The 16998-nt window shown below is 40.6% G+C and overlaps 1 protein-coding gene across 4 annotated transcripts in view; it reads left to right on the top strand.

The window, feature by feature from the left end:
* The window catches only part of LYST (lysosomal trafficking regulator), a 180080-nt gene that overhangs the window by 95437 nt on the left and 67645 nt on the right, over nucleotides 1-16998 (top strand). For all 4 annotated transcript variants that reach the window (XM_030335241.2, XM_032595256.1, XM_030335240.1 and 1 more), the window contains 7 exons: nucleotides 1304-1919; nucleotides 2634-2811; nucleotides 4925-5094; nucleotides 6607-6837; nucleotides 9146-9312; nucleotides 9959-10111; nucleotides 15926-16117. In XM_030335241.2, the coding sequence (XP_030191101.1) occupies nucleotides 1304-1919; nucleotides 2634-2811; nucleotides 4925-5094; nucleotides 6607-6837; nucleotides 9146-9312; nucleotides 9959-10111; nucleotides 15926-16117 (1707 nt within the window). The remainder of the gene's footprint in view (nucleotides 1-1303; nucleotides 1920-2633; nucleotides 2812-4924; nucleotides 5095-6606; nucleotides 6838-9145; nucleotides 9313-9958; nucleotides 10112-15925; nucleotides 16118-16998) is intronic.

Raw genomic sequence — 16998 nt, 5'->3', positions numbered from 1 at the left:
GCCAAAATGTAGAAATAATTAGGAAAAACTTCTGAGCTATAGAACTATTGCCAAAAGGCCTGTGCTCTAAAACAGTTCACCCAGTGCCTGTTTACTCTATATCAGTGCTTCTCAAGTTTTAGCATGAAAAAAAAAAAATGACCAGAGAAGTTGTTCAAACACAGATCTTTGGGCCCTCCTTCATGCATTCTGATTCAGTAGATCTAGGGTGAGCCTAAAGAGTATGCATTTCTAACAATCGCACAGGTAGTGCTGATCTCCGTGCTGCTAGCCCACAAACCACACCTTGAACAGCACTCGCTTTACCACCGTGCACCGAGAATGGCAGTGATTTTTCTGGTCTCCCTGTACATGGAGTACTAGAAGCAGCAAACTGGACAGCTATCACAGGAAGACAAAGCGCCATTGCTTCTCATGAAGAAGTGACTACGGAAATGGATGAGAGACAAAACGGTCTAGGGCCATTTGGTCTAGTAGTAATAACAGCAAGAATGGGTATTACTCCCTTTATTGAGCACCTGCTATATGCCAGACACTATGCTGGGAGCATCACAAATATGATCTCACTTAATCCTTAAAGCAGCCTTGCAAAGAAGATATTCTGAACCCCCCTTTTACATTTGTAAAAACTAATACCCAAATAATTAAATGATTTACTTAAAAGACCACCTAACTCACAGAACCATCACTTGAATCCAGTTCTCTCTTGTTGCAAAGCCCACACTTTCACACCATATCAAACTGCATCCTAGTGACTGCTAGCCTGAGGCAAATTAAGTTTCACTTAATTTCACGGTAGTAGAGCCATTAATCCTAATGACTTTGAATCATTCAGTCAACACTGTATTTTGTTAAGGAGACAGGAAAAGACATACGTTTTTGGGAGATTTTAATAAAAAGTAGTTAAAAGAAAAAATAGTTGGGGCACTTAAGAATTTTAAGCAGTAATGGGGCTCAGTTGGTTAAGCATCTGACTTCAGCTCAGGTCCTGATCTCACAGTTTGTGAGTTCAAGCCCCGCGTCAGACTTTCTGCTCTCTATGCAGAGCCCGCTTCGGATCCTCTATCTCCCTCTCTTTCTGCCCCTCCCCTGCTCACATGCCCACGCTCTCTCTCTCTCAAAAATAAGTAAACATTTTTTTTTTTTAAAAAGAATGTTAAGCAGTAGTTAACATTAACCTGTGTGGATTCTTTAGCATCGCTAGATAAATGGGTTACTGCTGTGGTTGTGACCGACAGTGCAGGACACAAGTGGTCCCACTTAGTAGATTTTTAACGAGTGTTTTTCTGTCTACTCTCTCCAGGAAACAATTCCTCCAGGATTATCCCACAACGGACGATCGCCAACATTCTGCGTTCTAGAAGCCTACCAGCATTTCCTACTGCTTCACCTCAAATGCAATCACAAAAACTGACTGGAAGTTTGGGTTGTAGTATTGACGAGTTACAAAATATTGCAGATGATTACATTGCTTCCCAAGCAGAGAAACTGAATTTTCTGGTGAGTTCCGAGACACTGAAGAAAGACAAAGAGGATACATTCATCAGTAGCTGTGAGTCCGCAAAAACCGTGTGTGAAACGGAACCTGCCCTTTCCGCCCGCGCCTCTGTCAATGGTGTCCCAAAAGGAACCTTGGAATTTCTGGGGGTCAGAGTAGATCACAAAGAGTTGGGAGCAGAACCCAAATCAGAAGATGACGAGTCCTACCCACGCCGCCCTGATCACCTGAAGGGACTGGCCTCATTCCAGCAGAGCCACAGCACTATCGCAAGCCTGGGGCTGGCTTTTCCTTCACACAACGGATCCGCAGCCGTTGGACGCTGGCCGAGTCTCCTTGACAGGAACCCGGATGACTGGGAAAACTTCGCCTTTCCCCTCAGTTACCAGCCGAACTCCAGCCGCACTGCAAGTACTCACAGGTACTCACTGCTTTCGCATGCTCCCCCCGCCCCCACTTTTTCTTTCACTCTTCTTTGAAGGATGTCTACCCTTCTGGAAATGTCTTACATCGCTCTCATATACAACATATATATTCATAGCAAACAGAAAGGTACCTTTCTCTTTAGTCTAATACTAAATAATATTGAATTCCATGTTTTACCAAAGGCTAAACCATAAATGGCTCCTAAAGAAAAAGTGCCGTGTGGTTTACATTTAGAGAAAAACTCCTCAGGAAAACTATAAGATTTACAGTAGCCAGTGGCAACACCCAGTAAGAGTTTCCCCGGTGGTGGGGATGTTTCTCCTGTGCTGTGCAGTACAGGGGCCACCAGCCACGCGTGCCTGTTGAGCCCTCGAAACGTGGCTAGTGTGACCAAAGGGCCAAATTGTTTATGTCATTCTAGATAGTTTCCCTTGCGCAAGCGGCTGGTGACCACCACCCTCTTGCACGTCATGGCTGTGGAATAGAATGGTGTTTAGTGGGCCCTGTGCCTAAAGTAGATCGGTGAGAAATAAAATGGTAACAAGTGATGGCAAGGTGGTTAGTCACAGGTCAACATTTCTTTTTTACTTGTGTGACCTTTTGTTTCACATGTTGAAATTACTGCTGCCCCTCACAGTTCTTAAGGAAATCACCGTGCGCTTTTCTTCCTGATACTGTGTTCACAAGACTTCTGGGGTCTCTGTTTTAGCGTAACGGAAGACTGTCTGGTACCTATCTGCTGTGGATTATACGAGCTCCTCAGTGGAGTCCTTCTCATCCTGCCTGATGTTATGCTTCCAGATGTGATGGACAAGCTCATCCAGGCAGACACGCTTTTAGTCCTCGTGAACCACCCATCACCTGCTATACAACAAGGAGTTATTAAAGTAAGGGCCAATTCTAGATGCGTGGTTTAATTCAGAAGAATAAATGTGCGTTTGATTTAAAACTTGAATGTATCTGTTAAAGTAGACCTAAAACTTTAGTCTAAGGAAGAATGAACTGATACACAGCTGACCCTTGAACAACACAGCTTTGAATTGCGTGGGTCCACTTATATGCGGACTTTTTTTTTTTGTAAGTACAATACAGTACTGTAAATATATTTTTTCTTCCTTATGATTTTCTTAATAACACTTTCTTTTCTCTAGCTTAGTTTATTGTAAGAATGCAGTATAGAATACATATAACATACAGGATGTGTGTTACTCAACTGTCTCTGTTGTCAGGAAGGCTTCGGGTTACCAGTAAGCTACTCGTAGTTAAGTTTTGGGGGAGTCAAGTAATATGCAGATTTCCAACTGTGGGGGGGGGGGGCCTGGCACCTCTAACCCTCATGTTGTTCAAGGGTCAACCGTAGTTGGTTCCTTCTTTCTCATATTTTTATATGAATTATCATGCAATTTTAAGCTCTCCTCCATATATTGATTCATATCAATACGTTTTTTAAGTCTACCAATTATAAGGAACACACAGTTCATTGGAAACCTTCCCTGCAGTGTAGTATCAAATCTTAAACATCTACTTCAGGTTTTAGCTCAGGTGTCACCTTTACGGAGACCTGATCACCTTTCCGAATAGCTTCCCTCTAGCACCCTACTCCTCATTTATCCTATCATAGCATCCTCGTTTTGTCTTGTAATTATCTTTTTAGTTGACCTGTGTGCTTGATCTTTCAGTCTCCCACACTGGAGTCTCCGCTCCATGAGGGCGGGCAGCTTGTGCCTAGTATATACTAGGGACTAAGCGTAGTGTCGAATGAATAAGCGTTTCATATGAATGCTTTCCCTTAGAAAACAGGCCAATATTGTAAGGGTCTTGTAACGATTCTCATTTTCTTTAGTTCGTCTGATGTAGGATGTTTTTTAATCACTTGCAATTCAACCCAGTATTTTTTGAGCTTCCACCCCAGGTACAAAACACTGGGCTAGTTGCTATGTGGATACAAGGTGGAATGATAGAAGCCCCGCATTCAACGAGCTTATAGTCCAGTGAGGGAGAGAGACATAGACCCCACTAAGTAAAACGTAAGGACTTCTGGTGATGAGTGCTTCAACGGAATATTAATACAGAAGAATGGGAGCGTGGGAAAAGCAGTTAATTGTGATGGGGGGAACCAGAGAAGGATTCATACAAAAAGTGTATCTTGTATTGTGCTATAAACTCAGAAAGCTTTTTAAGTAGGGCAGCAAACAGATGTGTGTTTGGGAAGAACAGTCAGTCTGTCACCACTGTGAGGGAGTGATTGCAGGGGAGAGAGACGTGGAAGTATTCTGTTTAGCAGGCTTGCACCGTAGTCCAGGGGAGAATGATGAGTTCCTGATTCGGGCAAGTGGCAAGTCAGAGCACACCCAGATTTGAGAGACATTCGCTGGAATGAGTAATCACACGTAAGGAATCAGGACTGGAGGAGCCACCAATAAAATTAGCCGTGAAGTCTAGGAGCGTGGCACTGCTGTGTGCTCTCAGACGGGAACCACGAAAGACATGAGCGTGGAAAGAAAATAAGTAATTGAGTTTTACACATGTTGCATTTAAGATGCTAGGGAAGGGTGGAGATAGGGCTCTGTGCTCAGGACAGAATCCATCCGGAAGTCTGGAAGTAGAAGTCTAGGAGAGATACATACATGCACGCACACACACACGTGTGGAGAGAGAGGATAGTACAGTGCTCGCCGATTTTTTTCCTTCAGAATAAAGCATAGCTTTTGTACTTATATTCCACCAAGGTTACCAATCTACCAGGTGTCAATGCTCAACTAAAAAGTTAGTTTCCCCATAACGAAAGTATTAAGGTCTCCAAGATAAAGTCAGCGTGAGCACTCCAAACTAGTCAGAAACAAAGATTATTTTTGGTTTGCTATGGAGGTGGCATTGTTTTTTAGCTTTCTGTGCTCCATACATATGAAATTAAATAACAACTTACAAGTATTGTCTGATTTGTCTACATTATATAAAATTTTAGTGCATTATGTAAATTGTCTTAATTTTTTTTCTTAGCTATTAGATGCATATTTTAATAGAGCTTCTAAGGAACAAAAAGATAAATTCCTAAAGAACCGTGGCTTCTCCTTGCTAGCCAACCAGTTGTATCTTCACCGGGGAACTCAGGAATTGTTAGAATGCTTCATTGAAATGTTCTTTGGTCGACGTATTGGCCTTGATGAAGAGTAAGTGGCTTCTTCCCTCCACCATCATTGGGGATCTTTTGTCTTAAAAATAAAATTTGTTAAGCGGACTCTTAACAAAGTTATTTGGTCATTTTTAGAAAAAATCCTCTAAAAGTATTTCCAGGTAAATCAATTTATTATTTTCCATGTGGCATTGTTTCTAACTTCTGCCTTTGTATTTCATTCACTAGTTACAAACTAGAAACCAGTGCTTCATCAAAGGAAAGAAGGTGATCGTTTAGGATTTGACATGTAGTGTTAACACGAGGAGGGTAACTGAAAAGAAGGTGGCTCCCATTGTCCCAGCAGTAGATCACACGACTGATTGTCCCAGCAGTAGATCACACGACTGGTCCTTAGAGAGGCTTCCCCCATCCCTCAGCCTCCGGGTCATCTGGGAGAAGAGTCATCCCTCACCTGGAATTCCTGGTTGGGCCACGAAGTGCAACTGTTATCCCCGTCTGTGTTCAAGCAGTGAGAAATGTGTGTCTCCTCGTTATTAGGTGTCTTCTGCTTATTAAGTAGACTGACTCAGACCTTGAGGAATTTACTGATTGCAGTAATGACAACAGTACTTTCATCTGCATACAGCTTTTAGCTCTGTCAAAGCAATTCTGCAGTATTTCATTTGATTGTCACAAGAGCTTTGAGAAGAAAGTAGGGCAGATGTCACCACACGTATTTGACAGTTAAGGAAAATAAGGTACAAAATGCTTACATTTCCTTCCATCACAGAGGCAAATAGTCTCGGGACAGGAACTCAGGATTCGTTCCTTTCACCAGAACTCTTTTTACTAGTTCACTGTCTCTCGGATACTATCATCATCATCATTATTATTGTATGTTAATGTAATAGTATATAATTATTATATAAATTATGTATGTTGTATGTTATCATGATTATGCTAGTAATTGTATGCTAGTTTATTGTTAATAGTTTTATTAATAATCAATTAACAATAACTTCCTGTGCACTTGTTATATAGGCCCCTGAAGTAGGGTTCTTTTGGACACATAAGGGCCTATGGACAAATTAAAGCAAGTCAATTAAAAACCATGAAATTGTGAGGCATCTAGCTCTTGATTTCGGCTCAGGTCACGATCTCACGGTTCGTGGGATCAAGCCCCACACTGGGCTCTGCGCTGACGGTTCGGAGCCTGCTTGGGATTTTCTCTCTCCCTATTTCTCTCACCCTCCCCCGCTTACACACCCACTCGCTCGCTCTCGCTCTCTCTCTCAAAATAAATAAGCTTAAAATTTTTAAAAACCATGAAATTGTATCATATTTCATTTGAATGTTGTATATTTACAAACTTGGGACAGACTTCTAGCAATACTTGTATTTTATTGGAGAGGTCAGTGATCTTACAGGTTGAGATTCCTTTCTCTCCACGTTTATTTTTTATAGCTTCAAAATCAAGTTAACAAAATGACCCACACTGCAATCCTTTTTCCTTGTTTAGTGGTTAATTGCTTCTAACGTGCTCTTAATTGTGTATTATTTATTGCAGATTTGATCTGGAAGATGTGAAAAACATGGGACTGTTTCAGAAGTGGTCTGTCATTCCTGTTCTGGGACTAATAGAGACCTCTCTATATGACAACATGCTCTTGCATAGTGCTCTCCTACTTCTTCTCCAAATATTAAATTCTTGTTCTAAGGTAGCAGATATGTTATTGGATAATGGTCTACTGTACGTGTTATGTAATACAGTAGCAGCCCTGAATGGATTAGAAGAAAAGTAAGTTTTAAATCATTATTTAAAACTTTATCATCTGAGGGGCGCCTGGGTGGCCCTGTCAATTAAGCATCCGACTCATGATATGGGCTCGGGTCATAATCCCAGGGTCATGGAATCAAGCCCTGTGTTGACTCCCCACTGGGCGTGGAGCCTCTTAAGATTCTCGTCTTCCTGCCACCCTGCCCTTCCCCCATTTGCGCTCAGTCTCTCTCTCAAAAAACTAAAACAAAAATAAAAACAAAACTGTGTCATCTGACAAATACTTTAGAAAGGAAAGACTTTAGTAATAGGTTACATTAAAGCATCCAATTTTTCAAAACACTTTCAAAGAATATCCTTCCTACCAAACTAATTAGATTGGATTAATTAAATTGTATTTGGAGGGGGCATATTTTCTATCATTTTCAACAAGTTTACTGAAAAGGAAGATGTGTATATGGCCTACTTTTAGGTGTTTAGAACCTGAAGGCAAGTTGAATAAATTTAACTGTCTTTAAATAGATTTACCACGCTTCCACAATGGTCTTATAAAAGTTATTACCCCAGAAGGAATAGGAAATTGAGGACTGGAGAGAGAGAGAAAGAGAGAGAGCCTTGTTGAAGATCACGTAGCTAGTGGATAGCACAGGGTTTAAAACTGAACCTGTCTCCCTTCAAACACTTATGTTTTGAACTATGATGCTCCTGCTTTCTACTACCATAAATTAATTTCTCATTTCCAGAAGTACATTGGCAAATGGCTGCCTACCAAATTGATTAATGGCCTTAAAAAATATGTGAGGAGATTATATTTCTACTTGGATTTTGTGCCTTTGGTTTCTGCATTTATGATGTACAGCATACCATTTTTATTAGCATAATGTTAAAATATAAATCTCTAGAAGCACATTACTGAACATTAAGGCATTAAATATTATCTATAATTTTTAAGAGAAGGCAGAAGCCAGGGAGGCTCTCTGAGTACAAGAGAGACTCCTTGTACTGAGTTCCATTCAATTTTGGGGGGGTACCTATTAAGTTCAGGATTTGTGTGCTGGGCATATAAGAAATACAAAGTATTTTATTTCCTCAAAATACGTAGTCTTGATTATAGCACAATGCATGTGTTATAACACAGCACGTGGGAAGAGTTGCCTACGGGCTTCTGAAAGTAATGTGTTGTTGTTTGTTGTTTTGTTTTAATAACTTGTACTTACTGAATGTCGTTACATGCTACCCTATTAATTGACCCCAAACAGTTACCATTTCTGACTCTTGGCTTGATTTGGAAAAAATAAATGGTGAGAAGTATTCAGGCTTACTATCATATACTAAGGTTATCAAGGTTAAAAAGTGAGGCACAGGGGCGCCTGGGTGGCTCAGTCAGTTAATCCTCCAACTTCGGCTCAGGTCGTGATCTCACAGTTCGTGAGTTCGAGCCCCACTTCTGGCTCTGTGCTGACAGCTCAGAGCCTGGAGCCTGCTTCGGATTCTGTGTCTCCCTCTCTCTGTGCCCCTCCCCCACTCACGCTCTGTCTCTCCTTCAAAAATAAACATTAAAAAAAATTTTTTTTAATTGAGGGACAGAAGTAACTAATTCATATTTATTATTTATAACTGATTAACAGATGTTCAAATCTATTATCTCCTTTAATCCTTAAAACAACTATAACTTGGTGTGAGATTCAGAGAGAGTAAGTAATGCATTCAAATTCACCTTCTCTGAGGAGCCATCTCAGAACGTCCCTGTTCACACCTACTAAATCTTCACCTTTCCTGGGGTCTATGTGGGATCTATGTGTTCCCATGGTGTACAGTGTGTCAATCCCTGTTTTTACACTTACCACCATTTACTGTTCATAGTTCTCTCTTTCCTTGTCTGGTCTTCTTCAAGACAGTAGACTTTTTCCAGGGCACCTAGGTGGCTCAGTCGGTTGAGCATCCGACTTCGGCTCAGGTCACGATCTCACGGTTCGTGGGTTCGAGCCCTGCGTCGGGCTCTCTGCTGACAGCTCAGAGCCTGGAGTCTGCTTCGGATTCTGTGTCTCCCTCTCTCTCTCAGTGCCTGCCTCTCACTCGTGCTCTCTCTCTCTCTCTCTCTCTCTGTCACACACAAAAATAAATAAATAAACAAACATTTAAAAAGAAAAGACAGTAGACTTTTTGACAGGAGTCAAAGCATGTTTTCTCATTTCTGTTTCTAGCATGCAATTCAAACTCCCCACCATCCAGTAGGCACGAATAAATACTGAATGGGTGAGCAAATGCTGGAAGAACAAGAATTTAAACCAGTTCTCTTTGCCTTAAATTTTCTGTTCTTCTTCTTTAGCGTTCCTCTGAATGAATACAAATTGCTTGCTTGTGATATACAACAGCTTTTCGTAGCAGTGACCATTCATGCCTGCAGTTCCTCAGGCCCCCAGTATTTTAGAGTCATCGAAGACCTCATCGTACTGCTTGGCTATCTTCAAAATAGCAAAAACAAGAGGACACAAAGTAAGATTTAGTTTTTATGGATTTCCGGGGTTGGGATTATAGAGGAGCCAAAAATGTCATTTGAACCAAATCTCTTTCTTGTGGAAGCTATTTTACTGAAGGTTCATCCTTCATTTTGTGATAATATCTATCAGCTTTAAAAAGAAGTCTTTTAGGTGGCAAAAATTAAACAAACGATACGTTCATATGATCAGTAGCTGGCAATACATCATTAAAAAAAGTTTCTGATTTTTTTTTTTACCAAGTAGAACTAAAAGGTTTATGTTGAATAAAAATCCTCTTTAGTTTTCTTTAATGGCAAATATTAAATGAGTATGAAATGTGACAATTTCTGGTTCAATTTTGCCTTATATATTTAAAAGCCTGTTCTTTAAGACAACGGTGTAAGAGGAAATAAATTCGTGAGCTAGTTTTTTTCCATTGAATTTTTTTTTATAGTGACCATTTGGAAATTTGCTTTAAAATTTCTTTTAAAGGCAGTTTAAAAATGTTTACTATCAGGAACCCATATTGATCAAAATTTTAAAATCTATGTCTAATAAAACATTACTGGCAGTTTAGATGTTGCATGAAAATAAAAAGCAACTCAGTGTAAAAAATTAACATCCACATAGCTTGAAAACATTCTAGTGTCTTCTGTTTTCAGGTATGGCTGTTGCACTGCAGTTTAGAGTTCTCCAAGCTGCTATGGAATTTATAAGGACCACAGCAAATCATGACTCTGAAAACCTTGCAGATACATTCCGGTTACCCTCTCCTCCTCATCATGCAATATTTCAACCGCGGAAGAGCATCGCTGGTGAGTACTGAAATAATATTTTAATAATTATAAATTGAGGGTGGCATGACTTTCCTGTACTCTGATGCCATTCACACTTTTAAAATATCTTTTAGTTTAGAAAGTTAAACTACAGGGGCGCCTGGGTGGCGCAGTCGGTTAAGCGTCCGACTTTAGCCAGGTCACGATCTCTCGGTCCGTGAGTTCGAGCCCCGCGTCAGGCTCTGGGCTGATGGCTCAGAGCCTGGAGCCTGTTTCCGATTCTGTGTCTCCCTCTCTCTCTGCCCCTCCCCCGTTCATGCTCTGTCTCTCTCTGTCCCAAAAATAAATAAACGTTGAAAAAAAAAAAATTAAAAAAAAAAAAAAAAGAAAGTTAAACTACAAAATTTGAGAAAGGTTTCCTCCCTGGAAAAACCATTCTACTGATTTCTTTCAGTGCTGTTCTTGTTCAGTTATCTCTTGAGCAACTACTGTGTGCCAAGCACTGTGTAAATGTTGAAGATACAGTGATAATTAGAAGCAGACACAGATTCTGCACTTGTAGAGATTACAAAATAGTAGAGAAATGTAGAGGATCAGAGTAGAGACTCTAACAGGCAACGTGGTTTACATCAGGAGTTAGGGAAGTATCTGAGGAAGTGAGATTTCAGTGTAGATGTAAAGGGTGAGAGAAAGGAGCTAGCAAGGTAGAGAGTCAGAGAGTTTTCCAGGCAGAAGGAATGTTGCACAGCAGGAAAAGGCTAAGCTTCAGGGAATTGAAATAAAGTCATTTAGCCAGAGTGGAATACTCTGGAGAGATTTAGGAGAGCGATGCCAGATGGGGCTGTATAGGATGGCACGGGCCAATGCATAGATAATCATATAGGCCGCGTTAACGATCTTATCCTAAGGGGGAGTTCTAACATAAGCAGGTTTCCATTTTGTAAAGACCGCTCTGGCTTGTGTGTAGAGAGTGGGTTAGCGGAGAGCAAGAAATGTAGGGGTCCAGATAGGAGGCTACTGCAGCGGTCCAGACGGGAGAAGACGGTGGCTCGGGTGTGGGTAGAGTGCATGTGACATCAGGACTTGCTGTGATTTAGCACATATCGGCAAGTGTCAATATCGTTAGCCTTCCTTATTTTTCCCGCAAAATCTTCTGTGACATTTATGCACACAATCCGGAAAGACAGTATAAACACCTCCCCACGCACACATAGGATCTATACACACATGCACGTATACACATACATATATATGGATGGATACGGATATACAGCATATATATACACACAAATGCACATGCGTATCCCCAAACAGAGTAGTTGGTAATTTGTTTGAAGTTTAATCACCCTTACAATCTTAAGGGCCTTTAAATTAAATCCAAATCAGGGGAGCCTGGGTGGCTCAGTAGGTTGAGTGTCTGACTTTGGTTCAGGTCATAATCTCACAGTTTGTGGGTTTGAGCCCCACGTCAGGCTCTGTGCTGACAGCTCAGAGCCTGGATACTGCTTCGGATTCTGTGTCTCCCTCTCTCTCTTCCCCTCCCCCACTCTCTCTCTCTCTCTCTCTCAAAAGTAAACATTAAAATTTTTTTTTAAATTAAATCCAAATCTTTCTTCTACCTGTATTAAACAACTTTGTTTTGTTCAGTGCTATGCGAAATTTTACAACCATGTGAAAAACTCATTTGTAGAGAAAAGCTATTAAATATACATTTTTTTGCAGTAGTATGTTTAGATTATGTTAAATATAAGCTATGTAAATAAAACTTCTAAGACAGCCACACAACTTTATTGCCCCTGTACATCCTTCTTTATTTTTTATTTTTTTTACGTTTATTTATTTTTGAGACAGAGACAGAGCATGAACAGGGGAGGGGCAGAGAGAGAGGGAGACACAGAATCTGAAACAGGCTCCAGGCTCCGAGCTGTCAGCACAGAGCCCGACGCGGGGCTTGAACTCACGGACCGCGAGATCATGACCTGAGCCGAAGTCGGACGCTTAACCGACCGAGCCACCCAGGCACCCCTGTACATCCTTCTTTAATGTGACATCTGAACTCAGCCTCTCCTCTTGAACTGACCTCCTCTCTTGTCTAGGTAGCATTCTGCCTTTCACCAAGTCTAGCAGTCATGCTCAGCTGACCACATGCCAGAAGATGGCTTTCGAACCACCTTTCCGTTGCAGGGTTCCTTAGATAGTCAGTGACTGCTTGGATGGAATTCACCCTCCTTTGATACAGGAAAATGCTCTGTTGCCAGTATCGTGAGTTACAGGAGCCGTTTCTTTCCTGCCGACATTTCTCATTGCCATGTCCATTTCTTCTGCGCTTTTGTACCTAGATCTGTGGTTTCGTTTTTGAGCCGCTCACGCCAGGGCTGCCACAGCAGCGCTCTTGCTGTTTTCTCTTTGTTCTGTGATTTCTCTAACAGTCTGTCATCTCTCTCTTTTGATACCAGAATTTTTATCACCTTGAGCCTCAGAGCCCTGCGGAACTCCAAGCCTGTCCTTGTTTATTTTTTGTTTGTGTGAGTCCTGTTAAAGTGCATGACGGACTTGTAGTCCTTTCTTTAAACCTTACTCTCCTTTTTTTCCTGACTCTGGTCTCTTATCCTGAGCTTAAATTTGTCACTGTATCTGAGTAAAAGCAGTTGCTGTAAGCCGCATGAGGTTTGTAGAGCCCTACAGAGTTCAAGCTTGATTAAAAAAAAAAAAAAAAAAAAAAAAGACCTTAAAAGTGCACCAGACCAGTTCCTGCATTTTATAGAAGCACTGGAGTAAGTTCCTGCTGGAACAGGAGCACCCACACTCCTCCCTCCGTGTCCTACAGCACATCTGCTCGTTCCAGCCCTGTCGTGTTTCTAGGACCATCTCTTGTGGGTTTCTCCCACCGATTCTTCCTGGTTTGACTACGGCCCTTATTTAAATCCTGTCTCTGAATCCAGTTGAGAAATACCACTTTATATGTGTTATGCTGTTGCTTTGTAATTCCTTCCGCACTGTTCTACACAGATATTTGGGAAAGACTGTGTTTTATTTCTTCATTCTCAGTCAAAAGGGTATCGGCTTTGTACGCCGTAGGTGCAAAAGCTGCAAGATACCAGAGCTCCTGTGCCTTGGAGCAGCATGGTTATAACAGCCCATTTAGGTCTATCCGCTCACGATGCTGAGTTACTAAGAAGGATTCATACTGCCATCATGTCCATCATTGAGATATAATAAGCTGTTCCTTCCAAGATTTGAAGCAAGCTGTTCTCATTAGTGGTCAATGTTTTGGGGAGATGGTTTTTTCCTAAATAGACACACTTAGCATTTACTGCACACTGCTGAGACATGTGACACCCCAGCCCCACGGCCACCCCCCCCACCTCCAGCAGGGCTCGCGGGGACAGCCGGCAGCTGCAGCTTGTTCTGGCCACACACCCCCTGCGCTGGTCATCGACAGGTCTCCTCAGACTGTCAGCGCCAGGATATCCACGGCTTGGGACCGAAGCTTCTTCCGCAGCATTTCGTCATATGTAGATTTTAAGTTCTCATACTCTTAGATACTCTTTGATTGCCAGATTAATCTTTTTACAGCCTGGCTCGTGTGCCATTATCTTGCTCAACAGCCTCAATGGTTCCAACTACCCAGTTAACAGATCTCAAATTCCTTAGCCTTTGTATCTTTTTTTGGTATAGATGAGAGAGAGAGATGTCACTAAATGGTATCGGACTCTACCTTCTGTTTCTAATTAATGTGTTTATAGACATCTTCCCATATAATAAAAATACTCTTTATGTTCAGTGAACACATAATAATCTATTGTATTGATTTGCCATCAATTGTTTCCTAATCTTTATCAATAAACCAAAAGTTTCTCTTTTTTTACTTGTCTTACAGTAATCCCTTTGATCCCTTTACTTTTTATTAAACAACTTTGTGTTTAAATAACTTTGTGTTTATTAAACAACTTTGTGTTACTTTACTGTTTAATCCCTTGATCCCTTTACTTTACTTTTTACTTGTTTTTGCTATTATAAACAGCGTAGCAATGTACGTTCTTTTATATATTTTTTTCCCACTTGTCTGCTTATCACTATGAGAAACTTTACGCATCACCTTGTTTCGTGAAGGTAGAAATAAGCATTAGGGTATTATTTAAAGTGCTATACATACATATAAACTGTCAGAAATAAATATAAATATATACATTGTGTTATTATGATCCACATACAAATGAATTTCCTTTATATTTCAGCCATCAGTAACAATACCAACCATTAACAACTTTTGATGCTTTGTATGAGATCGGCATTGTGTTTTACATCCATTATTTTATTTACTATTTAATCCATAGAACAACCTTCTTTATCCATTCATTCAACCATCAAATATTTATTGGGCACCATCCACATGTCAGGTATTATTTTATCTGCTTTCATGGAACTTACATTTTACTGTAGAAAATGGTCAATAAACCTGTAAACAAATACATTTAACAAAATATCAGATAGTGACAAATATCTACCTTTGAGATGAGCTCTATTTTACTTTCTAATCTACATCTTAACATATGAGGGAACTGAGGCTTTGAAAGAAGTATATCTGAGGCTACCCCAGCTCGGTGCTGAAATGCCCTCCCTCTTTTTCAAATGTGTAGTTGTGAAGACCTCACATTTTCTTACTCAGTATATTGCTCTGCCTCTGAATTAGGATTATCTGCTGCTTAGACAGCATGAAAGCTGCCAGAGATGTAGACATCAGGAAGAATCTACTTAAACTGAAGACGTAGTCTGACAGTATTACTCTTGAATATATCCTGGATATGAATATTTTTTATTTGCTTTGTTTTTGTCTCAAACGCAACCCCACCCACCAACATGTATTAACTGATAAATACTGAGTACCTGAGATACTGGACAATCTAAAGTGCTATTAAAATATTTAAATATCTTACAGGAGGAGTCGTTAAAACCTATCATAATTTAGTCATATGTAAGTAATGTGTATGGAAGCTATTTATGGAAATTGATACATGTTTTTATCATTTAAAACAAAGGTTCAATTCCAATGAAGGGTTCCATTATTCCTCACCGACCAAGACGTCATTTTGGTTCCTATGGTCAACTTCCGATGCCTTTCTCCTTCAGTCCGTTAAATCAAGATTCATTCTCCCCACATCCTCCTGGATCCACTACCTGTGTGGTACCTTTCGGAGCAGGTGCAGTGATGATGCAGGAATGACATTCCTAACTGCTCGATCTGAGGAGATACTGCTCAGGGAACGCTTTTGTAGGATTGAATTCCAAATGATGCATACGCACCAAATCATTTCAATAGCAAAGCACTGGAATTACACTCACCTTTCCAATCTCTTCACTTTCATTGGACTGCTTTCCACTATCTCACTTATATATGCTTTTCAAAACTACTTTATAAAATTCAACAATGGGAATTATCTGGAAATAGTAATGTTCTTACTGAAACACGATGTGCTTTAAAAACCTATTGATTATTTTGGAACACAAGGAAGTGCAACAGTATTTGAAAATGTTTTGTCGGATCATTCTGAACTACCTACATATACCCTTCTAACTCTTTTGTGTTTTTCAGAAAACTCAAACTTTGCCAAACGATGTCCATCCCACTAAGCTATGTCCCTAGCTTCAATATTCTGATTTGGACTTTGAAATCAGAAGTACTGTTGCATTTCTTTAACGAGGGAGAAATGTCACTTTCTCTGAATCATGCTCTTTCCTTTGTATTAGTGAAGATTTATTTCATGGTCCACTAATCAAAACGTTGCAGCAAAAATAATTTCCTTGATCCCTGTTAACTCTGGCATTTGATGTTTTTAATTTATATACTTGAAGGTGCTCGAAAATTTCCCCTTGCTCAGACTGACTCTCTCCTGATGAAAATGCGCTCAGTGGCAAGCGATGAACTGCATGTGATGATGCAACGGAGAATGAGCCAGGAGAACCCCGTGCAGGCATCTGAGACAGAGCTTGCTCAGAGACTACAGAGGCTCACCATTTTAGCAGTTAACAGGATTATTTATCAAGGTGGGACTAGAGGATGAATATGTGCTTGCTCACATATGCACTTAAAAGGGAAATAATTTAAGAGGAAACTGATGAGGTCTCAAAATTCTCAACAGCATTCATTTTTTCATTCGTAACATTTACACTATTAACAGAATGCATTTGCAGGGTGCCTGGGTGGCTCAGTCGGTTAAGCATCCGACTTCAGCTCAGGTCATGATCTTGCGGTTCGTGGGTTCAAGACCTGCATCAGGCTCTGTGCTGACAGCTCAGAGCCTGGAGCCTGTTTTGGATTGGGTGTCTCCCTCTCTGCCCCTCCCCTACTCATGCTCAGTGTCTATCTGTCTCTCTCTCTCTCTCTCTCTCTCTCAAAAATAAATAAACTTTAAACAAAATTTTTTTAAAGAATTTATTTGGAACTAATAGTCTTGAATAAAAGTCTACTTCTTAATGTGTTAAATGCAGGCCTAGAGTGACCAATGAGTTTAAAACAGGACAGCACCTCCAATATATTTTCGTAACTTTTCTTTGAGATAATGGTAGATTCACATACCATTATTAAAAATATTGCAGAGAGATCCCATATCCCGTTTATCCAGTTCCCCCAGTGGGTTCTGCCAAATTAGAGTTGAGGGTCATGACCAGGATATAGACATTGATACAGTCAAGAAGGTGAACATTTCTGTCACATGCGAGTGCTTCTGTTGCCTTTTGTGGGGGTTTTTTGAAGTTTATTTATTTATTTTGAGAGGGAGGGAGGGAGAGCATGAGCAGGGGAGGGGCAGAGAGAGAGAGAGAGAAGAGAGAGAGAGAGAGAGAGAGAGAGAGAGAGAGAGAGGGAGAGAGAATCTCAAGCAGGCTCTGTGCTGCTAGCACAGAGCCCGATGTGGAGCTGAAACCCA

The sequence above is a fragment of the Lynx canadensis genome, chromosome D2 (assembly GCF_007474595.2).
Source record: "Lynx canadensis isolate LIC74 chromosome D2, mLynCan4.pri.v2, whole genome shotgun sequence".
In the NCBI taxonomy this organism is placed as follows: Eukaryota; Metazoa; Chordata; class Mammalia; order Carnivora; family Felidae; genus Lynx; species Lynx canadensis.
Note: the sequence above shows the minus strand (reverse complement) of the source record. Positions and strands in the feature narration are given on the sequence as shown.